The sequence below is a fragment of the Microtus oregoni genome, unplaced genomic scaffold (assembly GCF_018167655.1).
Source record: "Microtus oregoni isolate MIOR12 unplaced genomic scaffold, Mior012 000002F_ref0000024, whole genome shotgun sequence".
In the NCBI taxonomy this organism is placed as follows: domain Eukaryota; kingdom Metazoa; phylum Chordata; class Mammalia; order Rodentia; family Cricetidae; genus Microtus; species Microtus oregoni.
The window spans coordinates 89,220,040-89,241,295 of record NW_024543061.1 but is presented as its reverse complement, the minus strand read 5'-3'; the positions used below and the strand labels follow the sequence as shown (position 1 = coordinate 89,241,295).

Below are 21,256 nucleotides of genomic sequence, written 5' to 3'. Positions count from 1 at the left end.
TAGAGTTACAGGCAATTGTGAGTTGCCATGTGGGTGTGGGAAAACAAGCCCAGGCTCTCCACAAGAGCAGCAAGTACTTTTAACTGATGAGCCATCTCTCTAGCTCCAAGACTTTATTTTCTTATACATAGAAAAATGCTTAACATAGAGCTATGCTCTCAAAATACTTAACAGGCAAATGAAAGAGTGAAAGAATGAATGGCCAGCATTCCAGAATACCAGTTATATCAATCACAGAACCAGTGATACATGCTGAGACTGTCTTTGAACCCTTCACTAGCCTAGGATTTTATTACTCAGAATAAAAGGGCAGAGACTGGGTGCAAATTTAGGTACAAGGAACCAGATAAGTCAGCACAACGGCTTTCTAGTCAGTTGGTTTAACCTAGTAAAGTGAGTATTTTAAAAACAAACTCTTTTTTAAAAATAACTTGCTATTTTAAAACTTTATCCAGTTTTCCAAGTCTAATTCAATGCAGTATCATAAATACTTAATAAACAGTTGCATTGTGGATGAAGAAGAGAAAGAGCATACTTCATGGACTACTGGCTTTATTAAAACTCATTTTTAAGCCAAGCGTGATAGCCTACACTTGGGAAATGACTATAACCCAGCTACTTGAGAAGCTGAGGCAAGAGGATTACTTAAGCTTAGTGGTTTAAGACTAACATAAGCAACACAGTGAGACTTCTGTTTCAAAAAAAAAAAAAAGATAAGAAAGAAAAAGAGAAAAAGGAAGAAAGGAAAGAAGACAGGAAGGGAGAGAGGGAGGGAAGGAGAAAGGGAGGGAAAGAGAGAGAAAAGGAGAAGGGAAGAAAAAAAACCAAAAAAGTCCAAATCCTTTGTTTCTCAGAAGAGTTTAATATATATATATCAAGGTTGTCCCACTGGGGCAAATAAGAATGTGCAGAACAATGAAACTCTGGCCAAATCCTCTAAAAGTTCTCTGTCTCACTCAGAACAAAAGTCAAAATCACAGTATCATAAAACACTGCTACATAGTTTGACCCTGATTCCCTTTCTGGCCTCATCTACTTTTTACCCCTAGCTCCATCATGTACTCCCTTGCCATGTTTTTTCCAATGAAGCTTTCTCTGGCATAATAACCTTGCCCACTCTACATGCCATATTCTTGTTTTGTTATTTCTCTACAACATTAAGGACCATTTAACATGTTATCTATTTTTCTTGTTCATTTTTATTATTGTCTTTTGTGGCAGTCTGAAAGAAAATGGCCCCCAAAAGGAGTGGCACTATTAGGTGCTGTGGGACAATGCTCTTGTACACTGTAACAATTTGTCCCTCGTATTATTTTAATAAAATTGTGATTGGCCAGTAGCAAGGTAGGTGACCAGATTAAGAAAATTCCAGGATGAGGGAAGGCAGAGAGGCAGTCACCAACAAGAAGAAGAGGAAGCAAGATAAGAATGCCTTACTGAGAAAAGGTACCAAGTCATGTGGTTAAACATAAACAAGAATTATGGGTTAATTTATGTTGTAAGAGGTAGTTACTAATAAGCCTGAACAATAGGCCAAACAATTTATAATGACTATAAGACTCGGTGTGTTTTTTGGGAATGAACAGCTGTGGAACGGGGTGGGATAGAAAATTTCATGTACAATTAGGAGGTGTGGTCTTACAGAATTGTGTCGCCATGAGGGAGGGCTTTGAGGTCTCTTGCTCAAGCTTCCTTCAGCGTGATTTTCAGTCGGCTTCCTGTTGCCTGCAAGATGTAGGACTCATTCTACTTCTCCAGCACCGCATCTGCCTGCATGCCACAATGCTCCTACCATGATAACAGACTGACACTCTGAAACTGTATGTAAATCACTCCAATTAAATGTTTTCATTTATAAGCATTTCCATGGTCGTGGTGTCTCTTTACAGCAATAAAAACCCAAACTAAGACATCTTTCTTCACACAGAGAGCACAAGCTCCATGAACACAGAGCTTTCTCACTGTTCTATACTGTATCTTCAACACCCAGATCTATAACTTCCACACAGCAGAGACACTAAATATATTAATGTTACTGCAGGAATGAATGAACAAACTGTCATTTAGTTTTATGTAATAACCTATCTAATCAGAGCACTTCTTTTATACCCATTTTCAAATTTCTGAGTCACATTAGCATCACATTTTTTTAAAATTGGAATTGGTAGCAGTAACTAAACATCTGTCTAAATTTGCTTTTGCTTTCATTGTGTTTTTCTGAAATAACTTACTGTGACTATTCTCTAAAAATCTAATTATGGTTTTGAGGCCTGTGGTGCTTTGAATGAAAATGACCCCCCTCCCCATAGGCTCATGTGTTTGAATGCATTTTTCACCAGTTAGTAGAACTGTTTGGGAAGGATTAGAAAATGTGGCTTTATTGTAGGAACTGTGTCATTAGTGGGGAAGAGGCTTTGAAGTTTCAAAAGCCCAGGCTAGATCCAGTCCTCTCTCTCTCTCTCTCTCTCTCTCTCTCTCTCTCTCTCTCTCTCTCCATGGATGAGCATGCAAACCCCTATTTACTGCGCTAGTGCTATGCCTCCCTGCCAACTAACATGCTCCCCAACATGATGATCATGGACCAACATTCTGAAACTATGAACAAGTCGCCAACTAAATGCTTCCTTCTATGAAGCCAGGTGCAAGTGTTTCAATGATAACAAATTCCATGAATCAGTTCCAAAATAAAATAGGGAAGATTAGAAAAGTAAATTGAGTTGAGAGGGCAATGTGTATGGGCCAGGTGTTGATATAAGAGATATTTCTTACTTTAGGAAAAACAATGGTGAGAGAAAGAGTACAAATGATCAAACAGTGCAATATCATGGCCAGAACTGAATGCACAGAGCCGAAATGGACAGGAAGAAAATTAGAATACAGTTGAGAAGAAATCCAAGACGTCTGGGTGAAAGTAAATGCAAATAAGTGAGATTTTTCATATTTTGGAAAAAGTGGAATGAATTTGAAAAAGAAAGTTTAGGCAGACAAATAAGCAAACTGGATAGCTCTTAAAACAGCAGGTCAGAAATTTAATGCTGGTAAATATTTTGAAATTTTTCAATCACCTGGATTTTATAAAGTAATTAGATCCCAGGAAGAAAAAATACCAATAGTCGTTCTTTCATTAAGACACTTGCTAAAATGTTCATGTTTTCTTCTCTCTTCTCCCTGTCTCCTATGAGATGCTGTACTAGATCTGAAGTGCCTGTTAAGATCCCAGTTGTCTACCTCAAAACTAAACTGCCAGAGAACAAATAAGGGGTAATGTACTAATGCCCAACTGCCTGAATCATCCTGGCTTCACACCAAGATCCAGAGTGAGCAGGATGTGGTCACACTGCAGAACTGGCTTCTCCAGCTGTGGAAAACAGCCAGGCATTATGCTGATGCACATACTCCTATCACCGGCTGAAGAGATAAAGAAGCAAAGTCGCCAATAATTCACCTACAAAACCATCCATCTAGTCCCTTGATGTCAACACACAGGGCTACTATGGAGTCATCCAACAAATCCCCCCAGTTTCTTCCATACACAACTGCACTTCTTTCCTCTCTCACTACCATCCAAACTATCAGGACAGAATTTAAGCCACCTTATCAGTCTGTCCTAATTAGTACTATATTCTTTACACTTGATTTCAGAAAAACAAAGAACAAAACAAAATCCTACAGATAGAATCATATATTCAAAGACATTTAAAATAAATACAAAAGAATATTTACCAAAGGAGCAAGACAATAAGAAGGGAGAACACGTAAAAGAAAATGTACTACATTGTTAAGCTAGTATACTTTTTATTGCTGTGATAAACACCATAACCAAAAGCAATTTGGGGAAGAAATGGCTTACTTAGCTTACAGGCTACAATTCATCATCCAAGGAAGCCAAGGAGAAAACTGGGAGACAGTAACTGAAGCAGAGACCATGGAGGAATGCTGCTTACTGGTTTGCTCAGTCTCCTTTCCTATACAGACCGTGGCCACCTATACAGGAGGGATAACCACCAACAGTGAGCTGGGCCCTCCCACATCAATCACCAATCAAAAAGAAAACAAAATGTCCCACAAAAATGCCCAGAGGGCAATCTGATGAGGCAATTCCTCAACTAAGGCTCCCTCTTTGTAGGAGACCTCAGTCAAGTTGACAAGAAGGAGCCAACAAAGTTGTATTTGCTTTTATCTAAACCATTGCCATTGCAGCTCTTAAAAAAAAAAAATCAAACTCTCATGATCAAAAAGGAAAAAGTACATTAACAGTACTAATGCACCTAAGGACAGGTTGTGTTCCCAGCATTTTGGAGGTAGAGAGAAGAGGATAAAATATACAAAGCCAGCTTCAGTTACATAGGTCTAACCCACCTTAGGTTACATGAGACTTTGTATCAAAAACAACGCATTGACGAATTCCAAGAATCGGTCAGTGGTGATCAATTTTGTTGTTCCTACCCCTCAAAGCCTTAAGAGGGCAATGAGGAGTAGTTTTCAGTTAGGATGATGGTTTCACTAAGCCTAGTCAGATTTTTTGCACATATGTCTTATTTAAATTTCTTCTAATTCAAAATGTATATAACTAGCAAAACACTATTAAATTGTTCATGTATTCCATATCCTAGATATTAGATTTAAATTAAATGACAACCAAATACACAACTCATTCAGTTGAGTGTTGAATAACTAAATTTGTTACACAGCTAATACCCACTCACAAAATAACATGAATTAATAAAACTCATGAAATGTGGGTTGAAACTCAACCCTCTAAAACTGCATTCCCCACAGTACCTTGCTTTGTAAATGGAACCAAATTCCATTCATCCTTAATATTCTCCTCTGCTCTCTTGCTAAAGCCAACATTGCATTCCTCCTACCTCCTAAATAGCTCTTAGTTGTGTGTCAGGTCCAAAGGAAACTGCAATTACCCCAACTCCAAACAGCAGACCAAATAAATAGAAATGAGCTCAATCTGAATTACAGGAAGATTTCTGGGTTAGATAAAAGCCAACATCCCTCAGGAGACTGTGAAACCCATTCAGTCTACCAAAAGGAGTCATTTTCTTTACCTCTGGCAAAAGGGACATATGGCACCTGTCACCATAATCAAGGTCCATGCTAACCTCTAGGCTCCCTCAGTCCCTACTCACAAGTACTGACTACGTATTTCAAATGTCCCCACACCAGTCTCCTGATCTTTTCCTGCTCCCAGGTACTCACTCTTCTTATGACCCAGCTATTCTCATTATCCTGGGCTATTGTTACTGCCAATCTCACTATGCTGTCTGGATCCTCTATGCCCTGCTGTTCGTTCTCTCTCTCTCTCTCTCTCTCTCTCTCTCTCTCTCTCTCTCTCTCATCTCAGATAGTCCTGGCCATGTCCAGTCTGCTTGACTCTTCCAGATGGTTCTACTGTCCTCTCTTTCCTACCTACAATAAAGCCTTCTCAATACCACGGAGCAGTCATGTCAGATTATAAAGTGAATCCCTCTACCACTGTCTGCCTCACTACGCCTTCTATAACTACTACAACAACCCTCTAAATTGCATGCGTGGCTCTAGCCCATACATTTTACCTTCCAAGAAAGTAGGTTTCTTTCTAAACTAGTTTTGTAGACTTCTAAAGGCCCTTAATCTAAGATCCAATGTGAGTAGTATCTGTCTAGTACACTACAAGCATTGTTAAAGAATTAGAAACAAGATATGCAATGCATTTAACCTTAAACAGAGCTTTATACAGATCAATGCTTTATTTTTTCTATTATTTTTTATTTGTAAAAATTAGCAAGGAGCTTCTAAATTACTGTGGAGATTAAATGAGATAAGGTGTAAGACAGCATACATACTTAAATACTATTTTGTTTACTTTGAATGGCTCCCCATCCCTATGACATGTTGTGGCTACTGACTTTTCCCTGTTGTATCTTCTGAACATGACTTCACGTATCTTCTCCTTTAACATAATCAACTGGTTTTGTTGTAGTACTGTTTTGTTTGGGTGGGGGGCTGATTTGTTATGTTTCTGAGTCAGGGTCTCTCCATGTAGCCCTGGCTGTTTTGGAACTTGCTATGTAGGCCAGACTGACCTCAAACTCACAGAGATCCATCTGTCTCTGCCTCCAAAACACCAGCCAAATCATAAACTGCTCTAATAGCAAGGTTCTCTATCCTTTAACATTCCATCTCCTTCAAAATCACAACTTCATGTGTGAGAAAGACTTTTATCACATATTTCAACACTCAAGCGATTACTATATTCTCTAACTTGAAATACAGCATGTATTTAAGGTATACTAGGGTAAAAAAACATAATCAAGAAATTTGGAGGTGAAAGTCTTCAAAACTATGATTGTATACATGTTTATAAAACATGATAATAAAATATAAAATCTTGTCTAAATGAAATTTGAGAAATTAGCTTTTCCAAAGATGAAATCTTGAGTTGAAATAAAAAGAGTTGCTGCATATTTGAGCAACTGTGTTGAAAAAGAGATTTAATTGAAAGTGATTGTTTTTTAGGCTACTTGTAATTTCGAGAATGTACATTTATATTAGTTGAGTTTTTTTTTCTTTTCTGTGTGTGCATGTGTGTGTTGCTTCCTTGCATTATCGTCACACCAGCACCTAGCCTGGAAATGAAGACAGTCTGCAAAAACTGAGCCCCTTTGCTCAACCAAAATTTACTACTGCCCCACTTGGACTTAATACTGTACTTTTCTGTTGTCATTCCCACCCCAGGTACTTTTCAATGAACCATATTTGTTTAAGCATTCCAGAAATAAGTCAAAGATGTTTTTAATGCTTGGCTTTCCAAAGTCATAATGCATTAATATTATTTTATTTATTTATTTATTCATTATGTGTGTGTACATATGTACATGTGTGTAGAGATCAGAGGACAACTTGCAGGAAATGATTGTCTGCTTCCACTATGTGGGTCCTCAGGATTGGTGAACATGCCTTTATCCACTAAACCATTTTAACAGTGCAGCAATATTGTTTGCTATATTTTACTGATAATGAACAAAAATTCCTTTTGAATAATCAGTGCACTCAAAAAAATTTATTACATCGTGTGTGTGTGTGTGTGTGTGTGTGTGTGTGTGTGTTTAGCACTCATGTGGAGATAAGAAGACAGCTTGCAAGAGTGGGCTCTCTTCCTCCACCATGTAGAAGCAGAGTGAAGGGAGAGTAATCAAACTCATATTCAAACAAAAGCCCTTCCCTTCTAAGCCATCTTGCTCCTTCCCCAGAGAGAATGTTTTAAAACAATCATTTCCAGGGTTGAGAAACAGCTTAGTTGGTAAAATACCTACTGTATAAGCATTGGGACCTAAATCTGATGCTTTAAAAACCCTAGCATGAGCCAGGCCATGGTGGTGCCTTTAATCCCAGCGGGAGGGAGGTAGAGGTAGGCAGAGCTTGGTGAGTTCGAGGCCAGCCTGGTGTACAAGAGCTAGTTCCAGCTGACTCCAAAGCTACAGGGAAAACCTGTCTCAGGAAGGAAAAAAAAAAAAAAAAAAAAAACCCTAGCTTGGAAAGAATCAAGACCACGATGGAGATACCCACTGAAACAGCTTACCTGAGCTAATGGGAGCTCACCTACTCTAGCCTAACAGTGGGGTAAATGAGAGGGGGAAGGAGAAGGGCAAGAACTAGCATAGGACCAAACTAGGCCCTCTGAATGTGGTGACTGTTGTATGGCTGGGGCAGACTGTGAGGCCACTGACAGAGACAGGATTTATCCCTACTGCTTGTACTTGCTTTTTGGAACCCATTCTCCTAGTTATAGGAGGGGAGGGCCTTGGTCCTGCCTCAAAGCAATGTGCTAGACTTTGTAGACTCGCCATGGGAATCCTTACCCTCTCTGAGGAGTGAATGGGGGAGGTGGAGTGGGGGATAGAGGGAGTGGGAGGAATGGAGGGAGTGAAAACTGAGATTGGTAAGAAAAAATAAAAAATAATAATAATTAATCAACTAATTAAAAGAGGAACACCTAACACTTGTAACCTCAGCAGTGGGGAGGCAAATACATGTGGTTCCCTAGGGTTCAATGACCACCCAACCTAGCATACTTGGTGAGTTTCAGGCCAATGAGAGATACTGTCTCAAAAAACAAGTTGTCTAAGGAGTAATATTTGGATGTCCTCTGACCTACACACACACACCCACTAAAAGGCTCCTATATGACATCATCATCAGAATATCTTGGTTTGCACAATTATTTTTGTTTATTTGTTTTTGTATTTGTATTTAAGACTGACTTGGCTCATTTAGGTAATGCTCTCAACTAAAATAAAACATATTTAAACGATAAAAACAAGTCTTATTATCAATTAATAACAATTATTTTACCATCTCAAATATAGTTTTGTATAGCTATAATCCTGCTTACTAAGAATCTTCATTGTTTTCTTTATACCAAATGTTAATCAAAATACAATGAAAATGAGTGTCATTTGACAAATTTATAATTTTATTCCTTAAAATTTTATTCTAATAAATACAGTTGGTATTTGTATTACTGTATGCTAAGAAACTTCTTTAATCTTATAAAACATTTTCCCTTTTTTTTCTCTTTACTGTCAATGAGACTAATATAGGTGGTCACTTCTTACACTCTTCAATTTTCTCAGTCTTTATCTGACACTAAGCAATACTGACTTCCAAACACTTGGTAAACGTGTGACTTCTAATACAAATTGATTTTTATAAAATATTTATTCTTATACCTATATGCTAAGTTCTATTTTAAAGACTTAATTATATTAGATTAAATAAGCAAGGCACAGAAGAACAAAAATTTCATTATCTCATTCATATAAGGAATCAGAGAAGTAAATGATAGTTATCAGAGGTGTTGATTGCTTAAAAGAAAGAGGTTGGTGAAAAGATGCATTTTTACAGCTAGACAGGAGGAATGAGTTTAAGAAATTCTCTGTGCAGCAGGATGACTATAATGCCAATATATTCACTTTTTAAAAATATAGAGTGGGTGTTGGGTTATCACAAAAAACAATAATTACATGAAGTAATATATTAGCTCGATTAAGTCATAACATGTATAACCGCAAAACACAATATTATATGTGATAAATACATGCAATTTTATCTATCGTCTTCAAATGAATAAATAAACAAATTTATTCCCTTAAGAATTCTTTGTCTACTATAGACAAAAGACAACCATATTAAGGTATACTATGTTGAGTACATACAACACAGAAATAGCCTTAAAAGTGTTTTTAAACTAAAGAAGAAAGGCCTATTAACAACCATATTTTAAATCATCACGTACGTCCACCTCTTCTACCAAGAAAGTGATGACTTAACATTTGTTTACATTTCTCCACCTTGGCAAAGTGCAGTTGATAAATAAGACATTATGGAAATATCTCTGAGAATTACAATAATCATCTTTTTCCTGACTTCCCAAGGTTTAGTACCACTACATTTAAACATGTAAGTCTAAGACATAATTTAATTTAGAAAATATAAGTAAATACAGATACCATTTAAACCAAATATAAATATGGCAAGAAAAGCATGAACTAGAATTTATAGCCTGATATACAAAAATTATATTTTCATCTATGATTTTTCAACCATATCTATTTACATCTTTTTTGGTATCTAAGCAGCTGAATAAAATAGCATAATTGAAGGTATAAATCTGTATTATTTATGAATTAGAAGACAAATTGATTAGAATGTCAACTCATGTATTTTAATTGTAACAACACAAAACAGGACCTTCTCTTTCCCTAAAATAAACAAATTATATGAAAAGTATTTCTGCATCTGTATTACGATATACCTAACATTAAAAATGTTAGTATGCACCTAAAAATAAAGAATTGTCACACAGGTAAGCAGTGTATATGTGCATTAACATTTATATTTGATTACTTGCTACTCCCAGTGCCTTAAATAATACAGATAATCCTTATGAGTGCTTGGTTGGACATAAATACATATTCACTATTTTCTTTCAGTACATTAGTATTTAAAAGAAGAAAAACATAAAAATAGAAAAATGTTATTCACAGAACATTGGTGATATTCTGAATTTTATAAACTCAGTCATTTCAACTTGAAAGGCCATATTTGACAGAGAAGGCACGGATATTCATATATTTTACATATACCCTTCTTTCACACTATTTGGAGGTGAGTTTAATTTTTCTCAGTCTCGATATACCTTCCATAAAACGTAAGCATAGCTCAGCCTGGCTCAGAGGTGAAATTAAGGGCAGCAAACCCACCTCGCAAAGTTGTTTTGCCCAGGATAAATAAGAACTAAAGCCAGCATCATGCTGGGGTGGTGAGTCCTAATAACTAGACCTTATTTCACCAAGAAGCAGTTACTCAGCAGACAGCTGAGGTACCAAATTCTACAGTCCTGAAATTGTAGGTTCTCAGACACAAAACTCCTCGTCAGTTGGATGGATTATGCAACGGTCATTGATAACTGGGTTTAAATAACAGCAGTTTTAGAAGTTTGATTTACACATTTCAACCCAGTTCAGTGTTAACTGCCAGCGCTGATACTTGAAGACTCTTGTGACTCTCCCTACCCCCACCCCCCACAAGCTAAGGATTTTCCCATTCCAGCTTATGCATTCATTTCTTGGGCAATTTTTCTATTGATGAAAACAATAGACTCTTTCAATACTCTTTTATCAACAAAGGGCTCTAAGATGAAGTCCTTCTGGCCATATCCCTTCTGACTCCTCTACAATAATGCTTGGCGCTGAGAAACGTCAGACCGGGAGAGGGGGATAGGAGACAGACAGCTCACCTCTTTGAGCTGCTCCAGCTCTTGTTTGAGGCCGTCATACTCGGCCTCCAGCTCGTCATACTGTTGCTTGAGAGTCAGTTTCTCCTCCAGCACCACCAGTCCATACTCAGCAGCCTGGATCTTCTCGTGGGTGGTCTCTGAGAGCTCCTTGGTCAGCCTCTCTATTTCAGTCTTATAGTGGTCTACCGTTTGCAGCGCCTCTTCTGCGGCCATAGCGGGGTGGCGGAGACAGATGTGAAGCAGAAGGGGGAAGGAAAGCAAATGGGAATGGAGGTGAAGATGCAAAGTGCCTGATGAATAGGCAGAGTGCCCCGAGGCCCGGCCGGCAGCGGCTGCTACACGGCCGGAAGCGCTGAGGAGGAATACACCATGAAGACTGCAGAGTGATGACCGCAGCGAGGATCCTCGGGGCCACGCGCCCGGGCAGTCAGCAGCCAAGCTGCATCGTCAGGCTCTGGCTCTGCGGCCTCAGAGGCGCGTGGCCGCCATGTCTCGGGCCTCGACACTGCGGTCCACCGCCCAATGCTCCGCGGGAGGCTGAGCTCCACCTGCTCACTGGGCCCTGCCGCAACCGGGGATGCGGACTCTGGCTGGCCGGCTCCCTCCCCGGCCACGCAGGAGGCGGGGAGGTAGGGAAGGGGAGGAGCAAATCCAAAGCCCGTGTGCGTCTCGCAGAGAGGACCGCTGAGGAGATGTGAGGGAAGAGGAACCCAGAACTAGCTGAGGAAGGATGGGAGACTAAGGACGGATGAGGGCAGAGGAGAGGGAAACCGGCTGAGGAGAAAGGGGTGGCTTGAGAAGAAGTAGAGGCTGAGGAGGTGAAGGAGGTGCACTAGGGAGTGGGGGCACAGCTGAGGAAAGGTGCTAGGCTGAGGAAGGCAGGGCAGCTGAAGAGGGACCAGTTGGGAAGGGTGGAGCCTGAGAGAGCAGAGCACTGAGAAAGCCTGCATCAGGCTGACTTTGCTGGGGTAGGAATTCGGAGTTCCCCCGGAGTGCAGTGGGCCCAAAAAAACAAACAGAGCTTGTGCCGTGGGCTCTCAGCTCTCAATGCCTAAAGGGACGTGCTTTTCCGAAGCTTGATAGATTTATTTTAGGAGCACTTCCTCCTTTGTCTCTTTCTAATTTGGTCTAATCAACCTAACACTCTGCCAAAGAACTTTACTGTCCTCTCACCTCAGTACAAACATCACTAAGGACTGCTTAACCCAGCCCAAGCTTCTGTGCACTTAGTTCAGCCCAGAAGCTTTGTCTACCACTGTAGCCTGCTGTGATGTAACACTATTTCTGGTGGGGGTGGGGGATGTAAACAAATATCTACTCACCCCCAGAGGCCAAAGTAAGGCTACCACCAAAATCCCAACTTGGTGAACCAATGGATTTTATTGGAATTATATTTACAGAAATTTGGGTTATTTACAGGAGCAGAAATGACTGAAAAATAGCTACATCACCAAAGCCCACCCCAGCAGTGTTGACAGCTCATAGAAGAAAACGTGCACAACACTGCACAGCTTGCAGAAAGCTCAACAGGTTGAACATTGTCTCTTTCAGATAACTCGGGTGATCTGTATCTCTTCTGGATAACTAAGTCTGTCTGAACCGTCTCTCAGCCAGCTTGGGGAGGGAGTGAATCTGGTCAGTTTCAGGAATCTCCCAAAGCCTTTGAGATGTTTACTTCCTGAGTTTAAGAGCCTCCAAGGATGCAGTGTTTTACTTCTCTTTTCCTGTGTCTTGAGCTTCTGTTAAGATGAACTATTTTATCTGGGAGGGAATCGCTCCACAGCACCTGCATGAGTTCAGCATGCCTCTAGGCTAGCGGTTCTCAACCTGTGAGTCGCCGACCCTTTCACAGGGGTCGCTTTTCAGATATCCTCGTATCAAATATTTAAATTACGATTCATTTACAGTAGAAAAATTACAGTTATGAAGTAGCAGCGAAAATAATTTTATGACTTGGGGTCACCACAACATGAAGAACTGGATTAAAGGATCGCGACATTAAGACAGTTGAGGACCAGTTTTCTGGCTACTGTATTTCTTCGAGATAATCCTAGAAAGGCTTCACTATGTGGATTCTTCAGTAAAGGGAACAAATCTTTAATTTCTTTTTGTAGGTATTTAGAATATTCTACTAAGCAAAAATACACCATGTCAATAAGAAAAAAAGATTTTGAAATTGTGGCTCATGCACGCTTCAAAGTGTTTTACATACATCCTAATAACTCTGGTGTAGAAAATACTATCTCCAGCTTATTGGTGCTGAAAGATGGTTATGTCTCCAAAATCAGTGGCCCACACATTCTCTATGATTGCTGGGCTGTTTCTTAGCCATAGACACATCCTTACCACTCTCCTACGAGGAAGGTACTGTATTATCCAAGGACTCAGTTTAAGTTAGGATTGGGGTTTTTTTTGTTTGTTTGTTTTTTTCTATTTCTTCTTTTTTGTTAACATGTAATACTTGTATGTATTTATGGAGTACAGTGTGATAAATTTATACATGCAGAATTACATTTCTTCATCTTGTTTATTTTGTCTTCTACATAACATCAAAAATTCTCTCTTTATTTTTCCTCTTGCTGTACAGAGACACCCTACAAACAAAATTTTATTCTTTATAGAAGCACAGTCATTTCCCATCATCCTCTCTTCTCTTCATATGCAGCGAAGTAAATAACTATTCCCTACATAGGGGTGGCAGCAGCCCTGAATGGTCCAGTGAAAACAGAATAAATGGGAAGACTTCAGTCCTGAGTCCCCAAGTCAACTATGATCATCCTCTTTGGGATCTTCTTTAGACTCAAGTGAACTCTGTGGCAGGTAATGGTTTATCCACTGGAAATTTTCTGACTATACATCCTATATTTGATGGCCACTTTGAATTAAGACATCTCATACCCAGTAAACATTGGGACAGGGGACTGTCCTGGGGTCTGCATCACCCTCCTTGCACACCTTTTAGTTAGATGTGGGGTTGACACATCCCTCTTAAGGGCAATGGACTGACCCAGCTGCCTCAGCTATGACTTTGTGGAGGGGAGGGGATGCTGCTCTAGCCACATTGGATCCAGGCCCACAGTAAAAGCTACTTTGTTCCCATCTCAGGCAAACTCTATTTCCATATACTTTTTGAACCACTCATTCATCTCCTCCTTGGTGGAGTCAATGATGAGACCAATTCCACCCCTCAACTTCTTGCTGACTTGGTAGCACTTACTCAACATAAACCCATAATCATCACCATGATTTTGCCAAAGAAAATCTGGCTGTGATTCTAAGCATTTCAGATGTCCTTCAGTTTGCTGTTCCTTATGTTGGCCACAGAGAAGATAAAGAGGGTCTTGTATGTGTCTACATGTACAAAATTCTTCTATCAGGTCCAATTTCAGTGGCAAGCCTTTCTCAGTAGTTTTCAGTGAAGAAACTTTTGTCAGAATTGGATTTCTATGCCATGCTGAAGCCATGTGTTACACTGATTTATATTTAGAGATTTTTATGTATGTGGGTTTTCTGACTGCATTATGTATGTGCACTACATGTGTGCCTGGTGCCAGCAGAAGTCATAAGAAGGTGATGAATACCCTAAAACTAGAGTTCAGGATGATGGTAATCCAGCATGTGGGTACTAGTAACCAAACCCAGATCTTCTGCAAAAACATAAAATACTCTTAATTGCTGAACTATCTCTCTAGCCCCCATCTTTTTTTGTTTTTTGAAGCAGAATTTTGCCCAGGTTGACCTAGAAAAGACTGTGTAGCCCAAGCTGAGGCAGTGATTACAGGCATGTACTACCACTATTGACAATTTAAAATTCTCATGCTCATTTATTTTCTCAGAAGACAATCTTCTAGCTCATTGATTTTTTTCTTCTGTAGTAAACCTATAGTGGTTTGAGAGACTACAGTCCCAAAGGGACTGGCACTATTAGAAGTATGGCTTTGTTGGAGTGGGTGTGGTCTTGTTGGAGGAAGTGTGTCACTATAGAGGTAGGCTTTGAGGTCTCATATATGCTCATGCCACATCCAGTGAGACCACTTCCTGTTGCCTGCATAAGATGTAGAACTCTTAGCTACCTCTCCAGCACCATGTCTGGCTACACCCTGCCATGTCCCACCATGATGATTATGGACTGAAACTCTGAGTTGTAAGCCACCCAATTAAATGTTGTCCTTTGTAAGAGTTGCCAGAGTCATGATGTTTCTTCACAATAATAGAAACTCTAAGACGGAAGTTGGCATCAGGAGTGGGGTGTTGTGATAGGCCTGATCATGCTTTTGTCTGAAGGGATCTGGAACATAGGACTATGGATTAGAAAAGTAGTTGACTGCTTTAAGTGCTGCTTAATGGGCCATACTGGTAAGAGCATGGAAGACAGTGGAGCTGAGTGTGATTTGATGAACTTGGGGCCATTGCTCAAAAAGTTACAAAAGTGAAGAATATTAATATGTAGCATAGAGATCATTCTTGTGCTATTTTGGTGATGAATGTGACTGCTTTTTTACCTTGTCCAAAAGTCTGCCTGAGTCTCATGTGAAGAGTTTTGGATTAATTCCACTGGCTGAGGACATCTCAAAACAGAAATTGGTACCAGAAACTGGGATATAGCTGTATTAGGCCTGGCGATGCTTTTGATTGAAAAGAATATGGTCCTGGGGAGTGTAGATTAGAAAAGCAATGGAATATGTTAAGTGCTGCTAAACGGGCCATACTGTAGGAACATGGAAGACAGTGATGCTCAGAGTGGTTTGATGAACTTAGAGTGCCACCACAGAGGTTTCAGAGGAGAAGTATGTTTTTATGTTGCCTAGAGTTCATTCTTATGATATTTTGCTGAAGGAAGTGGCTGCTTTTTTCCCCTAGTCCGAAAAGTTTGTCTGTAGCTGAAATGAAGAATTTTCGAGGGCAGGAGAGGTGGCTCAGGTTAAGAACACTGACTGCTCTTCCAGAGGTCCTGAGTTCAATTCCCAGCAACCACATGGTGGCTCACAACCATCTGTAATGAGACCTGGTGCTCTCTTCTGGGCTGAGGGCAGAACACTGCATACATAATAAATAATCTTAAAAAGAAAAAAGAATTTTGGATTAATTCCATTGGCCATGTTCCAACTCCAACAAGCAGCAAAACTTGGCATCTTTGGCCACGTGATTCTGGCTTTAGAGTTAAGGAGAAAAGAAACGAGTTGTGGAAATTGCCTCCACGTGTAAGGAATGCATATGTCAGGGATGTATTTGAATGGAGGCCTAGTAAAGAGGTCATTGCATGACCTGTGACGGCTGGATTGCCTTGGAGAATCCAAGATGTTAAAGATACCAGAGTGGGAAAACTACCAAGGAAAGCTGCTAACTGGGAGTGGAACCAGCCCAAGAAAAAGAAGTGTATTGCAGTCAACAAAGCTGAACAGAGTTTAGAATTTGCCCAGCTGGTTTTTAGGTCTTGCTTTGGTCCAGTATTTCTTTTTTAAGTTCCCTTCCCTCACTTTTGGAATGGTAATGTATATCCTGTGACATTGTATGTTGGAAATTTGTGATTTGCTTTTGCTTTTGCTTTTATAGGGCACAGTTAAGAGACTGCCATGAGTCTCAGAAGAGGCTTTGAACTTCAGGTTTTTAAACAACTTTGAGACTGTTAGAGACTATGAGACTTTTGAAGTTGGACTAAATGCATTTTGTATTATGATATAGCTATGAGCCTATGAGGACCAGGGAGTGGGATGTGGTAGTTTGAATGAAAATGGCCCCATAGGGACTACCAACATGGGGAGGTGTGGCCTTGTTGGAGTAGATGTGGTGTTGTTGGAGGAAGTGTGTCACCAAAAATTAGCATTTGTCAGTTTTACTTTTATTTTTGTTTTTTTAACAGGAGTAACTTACCCTTACCTCCCTATTCCTGAAGGCAATACCTGACAATTTCTAAACGTAAATTTGATTGCCACAGCTGGGAGACTGTTAGCATTCAGTGTAGAGAAGCCATGGTTGACATAAACTGTCCCAAAATACACATATGTATTTGTCCCAAAATGTTGGCAGAGGTTTCTGTCCCGCCTGGTCCTGCAGCCATGCAGTCCCAAAGAAATACACAGAGGTCTTCATTAATTATAAAATGGTTGCCCTGGTAACTCATGCTTCTTATCAATTAATTTTTACTTCTTAAATTAGCCCATTATTCTTGTCTATGTTAGCAATGTGGCTTGGTACCTTCATCAGCAAGGCAGTCTCATCTTGCTTCCTCTGTGTCTGGGTGACAACCACAGACTGCATCTTTCCTCTTTCCAGAATTCTCCCGTTCTCATGGCCCCAACCTCTACTTCCTGCTTGGTCACCCTGCCTATACTTCCTGCCTGACTACTGGCCAATCAGCATTTTTATTAAAAATAATACAAGTGACAGGATAAAAGACCATTGTCCCACAGCACCAAAATACATAAAGTGTAAACAGTGCTGATATTTATTGTGCCTGAATTAGTATAATTCAAATTTTATCCATGTGAATATGTGCCTATGTGTATATATATAATATACACACACACACGGAGAGACAGACATGCTAAGTTAGTGAATATAAAATAATTTGACTGTTTCTTGAAATATAATTACTGACATCTTTGTTAATTACAATTATTATCTTTTTAAACCAAAGATCTGGTTCATATGGGCATTACGCCAGAGGTTCTTGACCTGTGGACCACTACTGCTTTGGGAATCACATTTCAGCTAACCTGCATGCCAGATATTTACATCATAATTCATGGCAATATCAAAATTATACTTATGAAGTAGCAAAGAAATAATTTTATGTTTAGGGGTCACTATAACATGAAAAACTGTATTTAAAGTGTTGTAGCATTAGGAAGATTGAAAACCACTGCTTTAGACTAAATCAAGTGGTTGTTATTGGCACACATTTTGAATATACTAGAATTTGATTTAGTACATGAAATTAATTAGAAACTGCTTTTATATTTTTATGTGTTTTTGGAAGGTCTGATACATGATGACTTTTTTCTTTTTTTCAAAATTTATTTATTTATTATGTATACAACATTCTGACTCCATGTATGCCCACACACCAGAGGAGAGTACCAGATCTCATTACAGATGGTTGTGAGCCACCATGTGGTTGCTGGGAATTGAACTCAGGACCTCTGGAAGAGCAGCCAGTGCTCTTAACCACTGAGCCCCTTTTTCTGTGTTTTGTGTCACCAGAAAAAGTCTGTCATACAACAGCAACTTAGCAAAATCTTGTGTCAAATTAAACTTTTTAAAGGGCTGAGGATGTAGCTCAGTGGTAGGGTACTTACCTAACAAGCTAATGGCTTAAGTTCAATCCCCAAGGTTAGATAACCATAAACATGAATTTATCTACTGAATCTGTTTTACTGGTGTGTGTGTGTGTGTGTGTGTGTGTGTGTGTGTGTGTGTATTTTAGTTTGGACTGCTATATCAAAATACCTGATCAAGGTAATAGGAAGTTTCATGTCAGATGAGAACTGCCCTCCACTTCCCAGGTGGCACTTTCTTATTATATCCTCATATGGTGAAAAGGATGGGGAACTAGCTAGTTCCCTCCAACTATTTGATAAGCTGTCCACAAAGTCAGGATCTTCATACCCTAATCACTTCCCCAAGGATTCACCTCCTAATACTATTGCATTGAAGGTTAAAGTCCAAATGAATTTTGGAGGTAGACACAAATATTCAAACCATAACACAATCGTCATGCTTGTTCCAAAGTATTTTAATATTAGTTGTTTTTTAGTAATTTTGTGGTGTAGGAGGTTCTTCTGTTTTTGTGTTGTTTTCATTGTTTAATAAAGAAACTGTCTTGGCCTAGTTAATAGGGCAGAACTTAGATAGGCGGGGAAGACAGAACTGAATGCTAGGAGGAAGAAAGGCCGAGTAGGATAGAGAAGCCATGGAACCACTAGAGACTGGCACTGGGAATTTTACCAGGTAAGCCACTGCCATGTGGTGATACATAGATTAATAGAAATGGTTAAACTGAGATGCAAGAGTTAGCCAATAAGAAGTTAGACCGAATGGGCCAATCGGTGTTTTAACTAATACAGTTTCTGTGTGGTTATTTCAGGTGTAAGCTAGCTGGGTGTCCGTGACTAACAAGTGGCTTCTTCCCTTGCAACAATTTTGAAGTTGGGAAATGTGATCTACTACAGTCTTACAGTTGGGAACTGTAAGCACTTCACCCCATGTGTAATAAAAAGTAAAGCCATTTTTTCTATTCCTCTGTGGGGAGGAGATCTGGTGCTCACCTGAAATACTGGATCTATCTGATGGAAAATGAAACTCTTTGCCCTGGACCCTCTTTCTTCACAGATAACATCAGGGGTCATCTTTCAAATGTCTGAAGTCCTCTCAGCAAATTCTACAGATTGCTTTTTTCCCAATCCATTCCTCCCATAAAGTAGGTCTCTGTGATTCCACACAGTCTTGCCCTACAAGCAAATCAAATTAAAAACAAAACATTTTTTCTTCTTTGCTCTTGAAAACCAGTCATACATGCCTAGAACCCAAGTAATTAGAAACTGAACATTGATACTTCTTTTTAAGATATTCCAATCCATTCAGAACATACCCCTTTAATCCCAGCATGCTGGAGGTAGAGGCAATTGGATCTCTGTGAGTTTGAGGCCATCCAGTCTACATAAAGAGTTTCAGACTAGATAGGGTTATATAGTGAGACATTGTCTCAGGAAGAAAAAAAAAAGAAGGGAAGGGGGAAAGAAGATAGAAACAAATAATTTTTTTAAATAACATTTTGTATCATCAACATCAAGTACTTCTTAAGTATTACATGTAACAATTGAATAATTGACCATTTCAAAGCTAAGCATAGTGATATACACCTGTAGTCTTAGCACTTGAGAAGCTGAGACAGGAGGATCACAAGTTCAAGGCTAGGCTAGGCTAAGCTACATAGGTAGACTACAAAATGAGACCTTGTCTCAAAAAACAACAACAGCAGTAACACTGAAATAAAAGAAATAGCAATATCTTTCTTGTGGTGCTAATAAGGATTAAAAGGCAAAATACATGTATGACCTCAGATCTGTCCCTTACTTGCCGTTATATACTTAAAATGACTAAGTCGTTGCAATCACTCTCCTATTGCTGGAGTCTGCCCTTGTATAAAGCTAACTCCAAGTAGAATTGCCAGGTCAAAGAGCATGAATGTGTTGAAGGCTGTGCACTCATTTCCATATCATTTGAGTGGAAATGAGCTCTGGTTTAACCAGACCTTTTATCGGGGTCGGCAGCTCTTACTTTAAAACCCCGTGCTAATCGGAAATGTAAGGAATGTTGCCCCATTGTCATTTTCTGTGTACTCTGTAACAACTCAGGAGACTGAGCCTCTTAACCAAAACCATTAACATGTATTTATTATTACTATCTCCATATATAAATCTATCATGGAGGTCTTTGTGTCTTCCTTGAACGTATTTAAATAAGATGACATGCCCTTTTTCTTCCTGTCACCAGTCATCCGCTGAGAGGAGAGAAGGCACAGGAGTGTGACAGGAGTAACTGTCATCTAGAGCAGGGCAGAAAGGGTATCAGTAACACAAAGACAGATGGCCAGGTCAGTGTGATGTGGGAATGGATGTATTTTCTAAATGTAAAATGCACTGAATGTAGAACATCTCCTTAATCTGATTCTCTCCTTTTCTCCTTCTAAGACACATCAGTTCTAAAAAACAATAATCCTTGATTAAAATAAAATTCCTTATATTACAAAGTACTTTTAAAAATATAAACACTTTTTCTATTGTAAAAACTTTCAAAAAAAGGTAATTTTGTTTTTAACCATGAAAACCAAACAGACGCCATGACTGCATAGCCAGTTTACAGTGATTATTTATAGTAAGCCACGTCAAAATAATCAGTTTATCTTAAGGTCTTTTTTTTAAAATACTTTCTTTAACTACTGATGGTGGGAAAGTCAAAGGCTTTTGCACTTATATGGCTAGCTCAATTACTAGCTTTTGTTTTTTATTTTTTAGCTTCTTTTGTTCTATTTATAATTTTAGCAATTATAAAGCACATGCCAGAAAACTATTTTAAATTTTCCTTCTAATTTCTTCTCATAATACCCTGGGTACAGAAACTTATTTTGCTGTAGGAAATCCTTCAGCCAGTAGCCTTTGAGTTACCTGCCCACTTGGGTTGCCGCTTATACTCTAAATGCTGGTGTAAGGCCCATGCTCTTGTCTGACCGCGGGATTCGGTTGCTGTTTTCCTGTTCAGGCATAGGACTGTGATCTGCGAGTCTACCCCTAAATAAATAACCCTTTATTGTACTCAATTCTGAGCTAGTGTAGAAATTTTTTTAGCGTCCATCTTCATCTGGTGCCCCACGTGGATCCCAACTCCACACCTACCGGATGGACCGGTCCAAAAGGCCCAAAGGTCAACAGCCAAGAAGGTCTCCCACCCCTACCCACCTGGCTT

General features: G+C 39.4%; 1 protein-coding gene across 5 annotated transcripts in view; it reads right to left on the bottom strand.

Annotated features, from left to right (window-relative positions):
- Bicd1 (BICD cargo adaptor 1) overlaps positions 1 to 11,362 on the bottom strand; it is a 152,373-nt gene extending 141,011 nt beyond the window's left edge. For all 5 annotated transcript variants that reach the window (XM_041634486.1, XM_041634495.1, XM_041634461.1 and 2 more), the window contains exon 1: positions 10,793 to 11,362. In XM_041634486.1, coding sequence (XP_041490420.1) covers positions 10,793 to 11,005 — 213 coding nt within the window. In that variant the 5' untranslated portion in view covers positions 11,006 to 11,362. The remainder of the gene's footprint in view (positions 1 to 10,792) is intronic.
- Between the last annotated feature and the right edge of the window lie 9,894 nt (positions 11,363 to 21,256).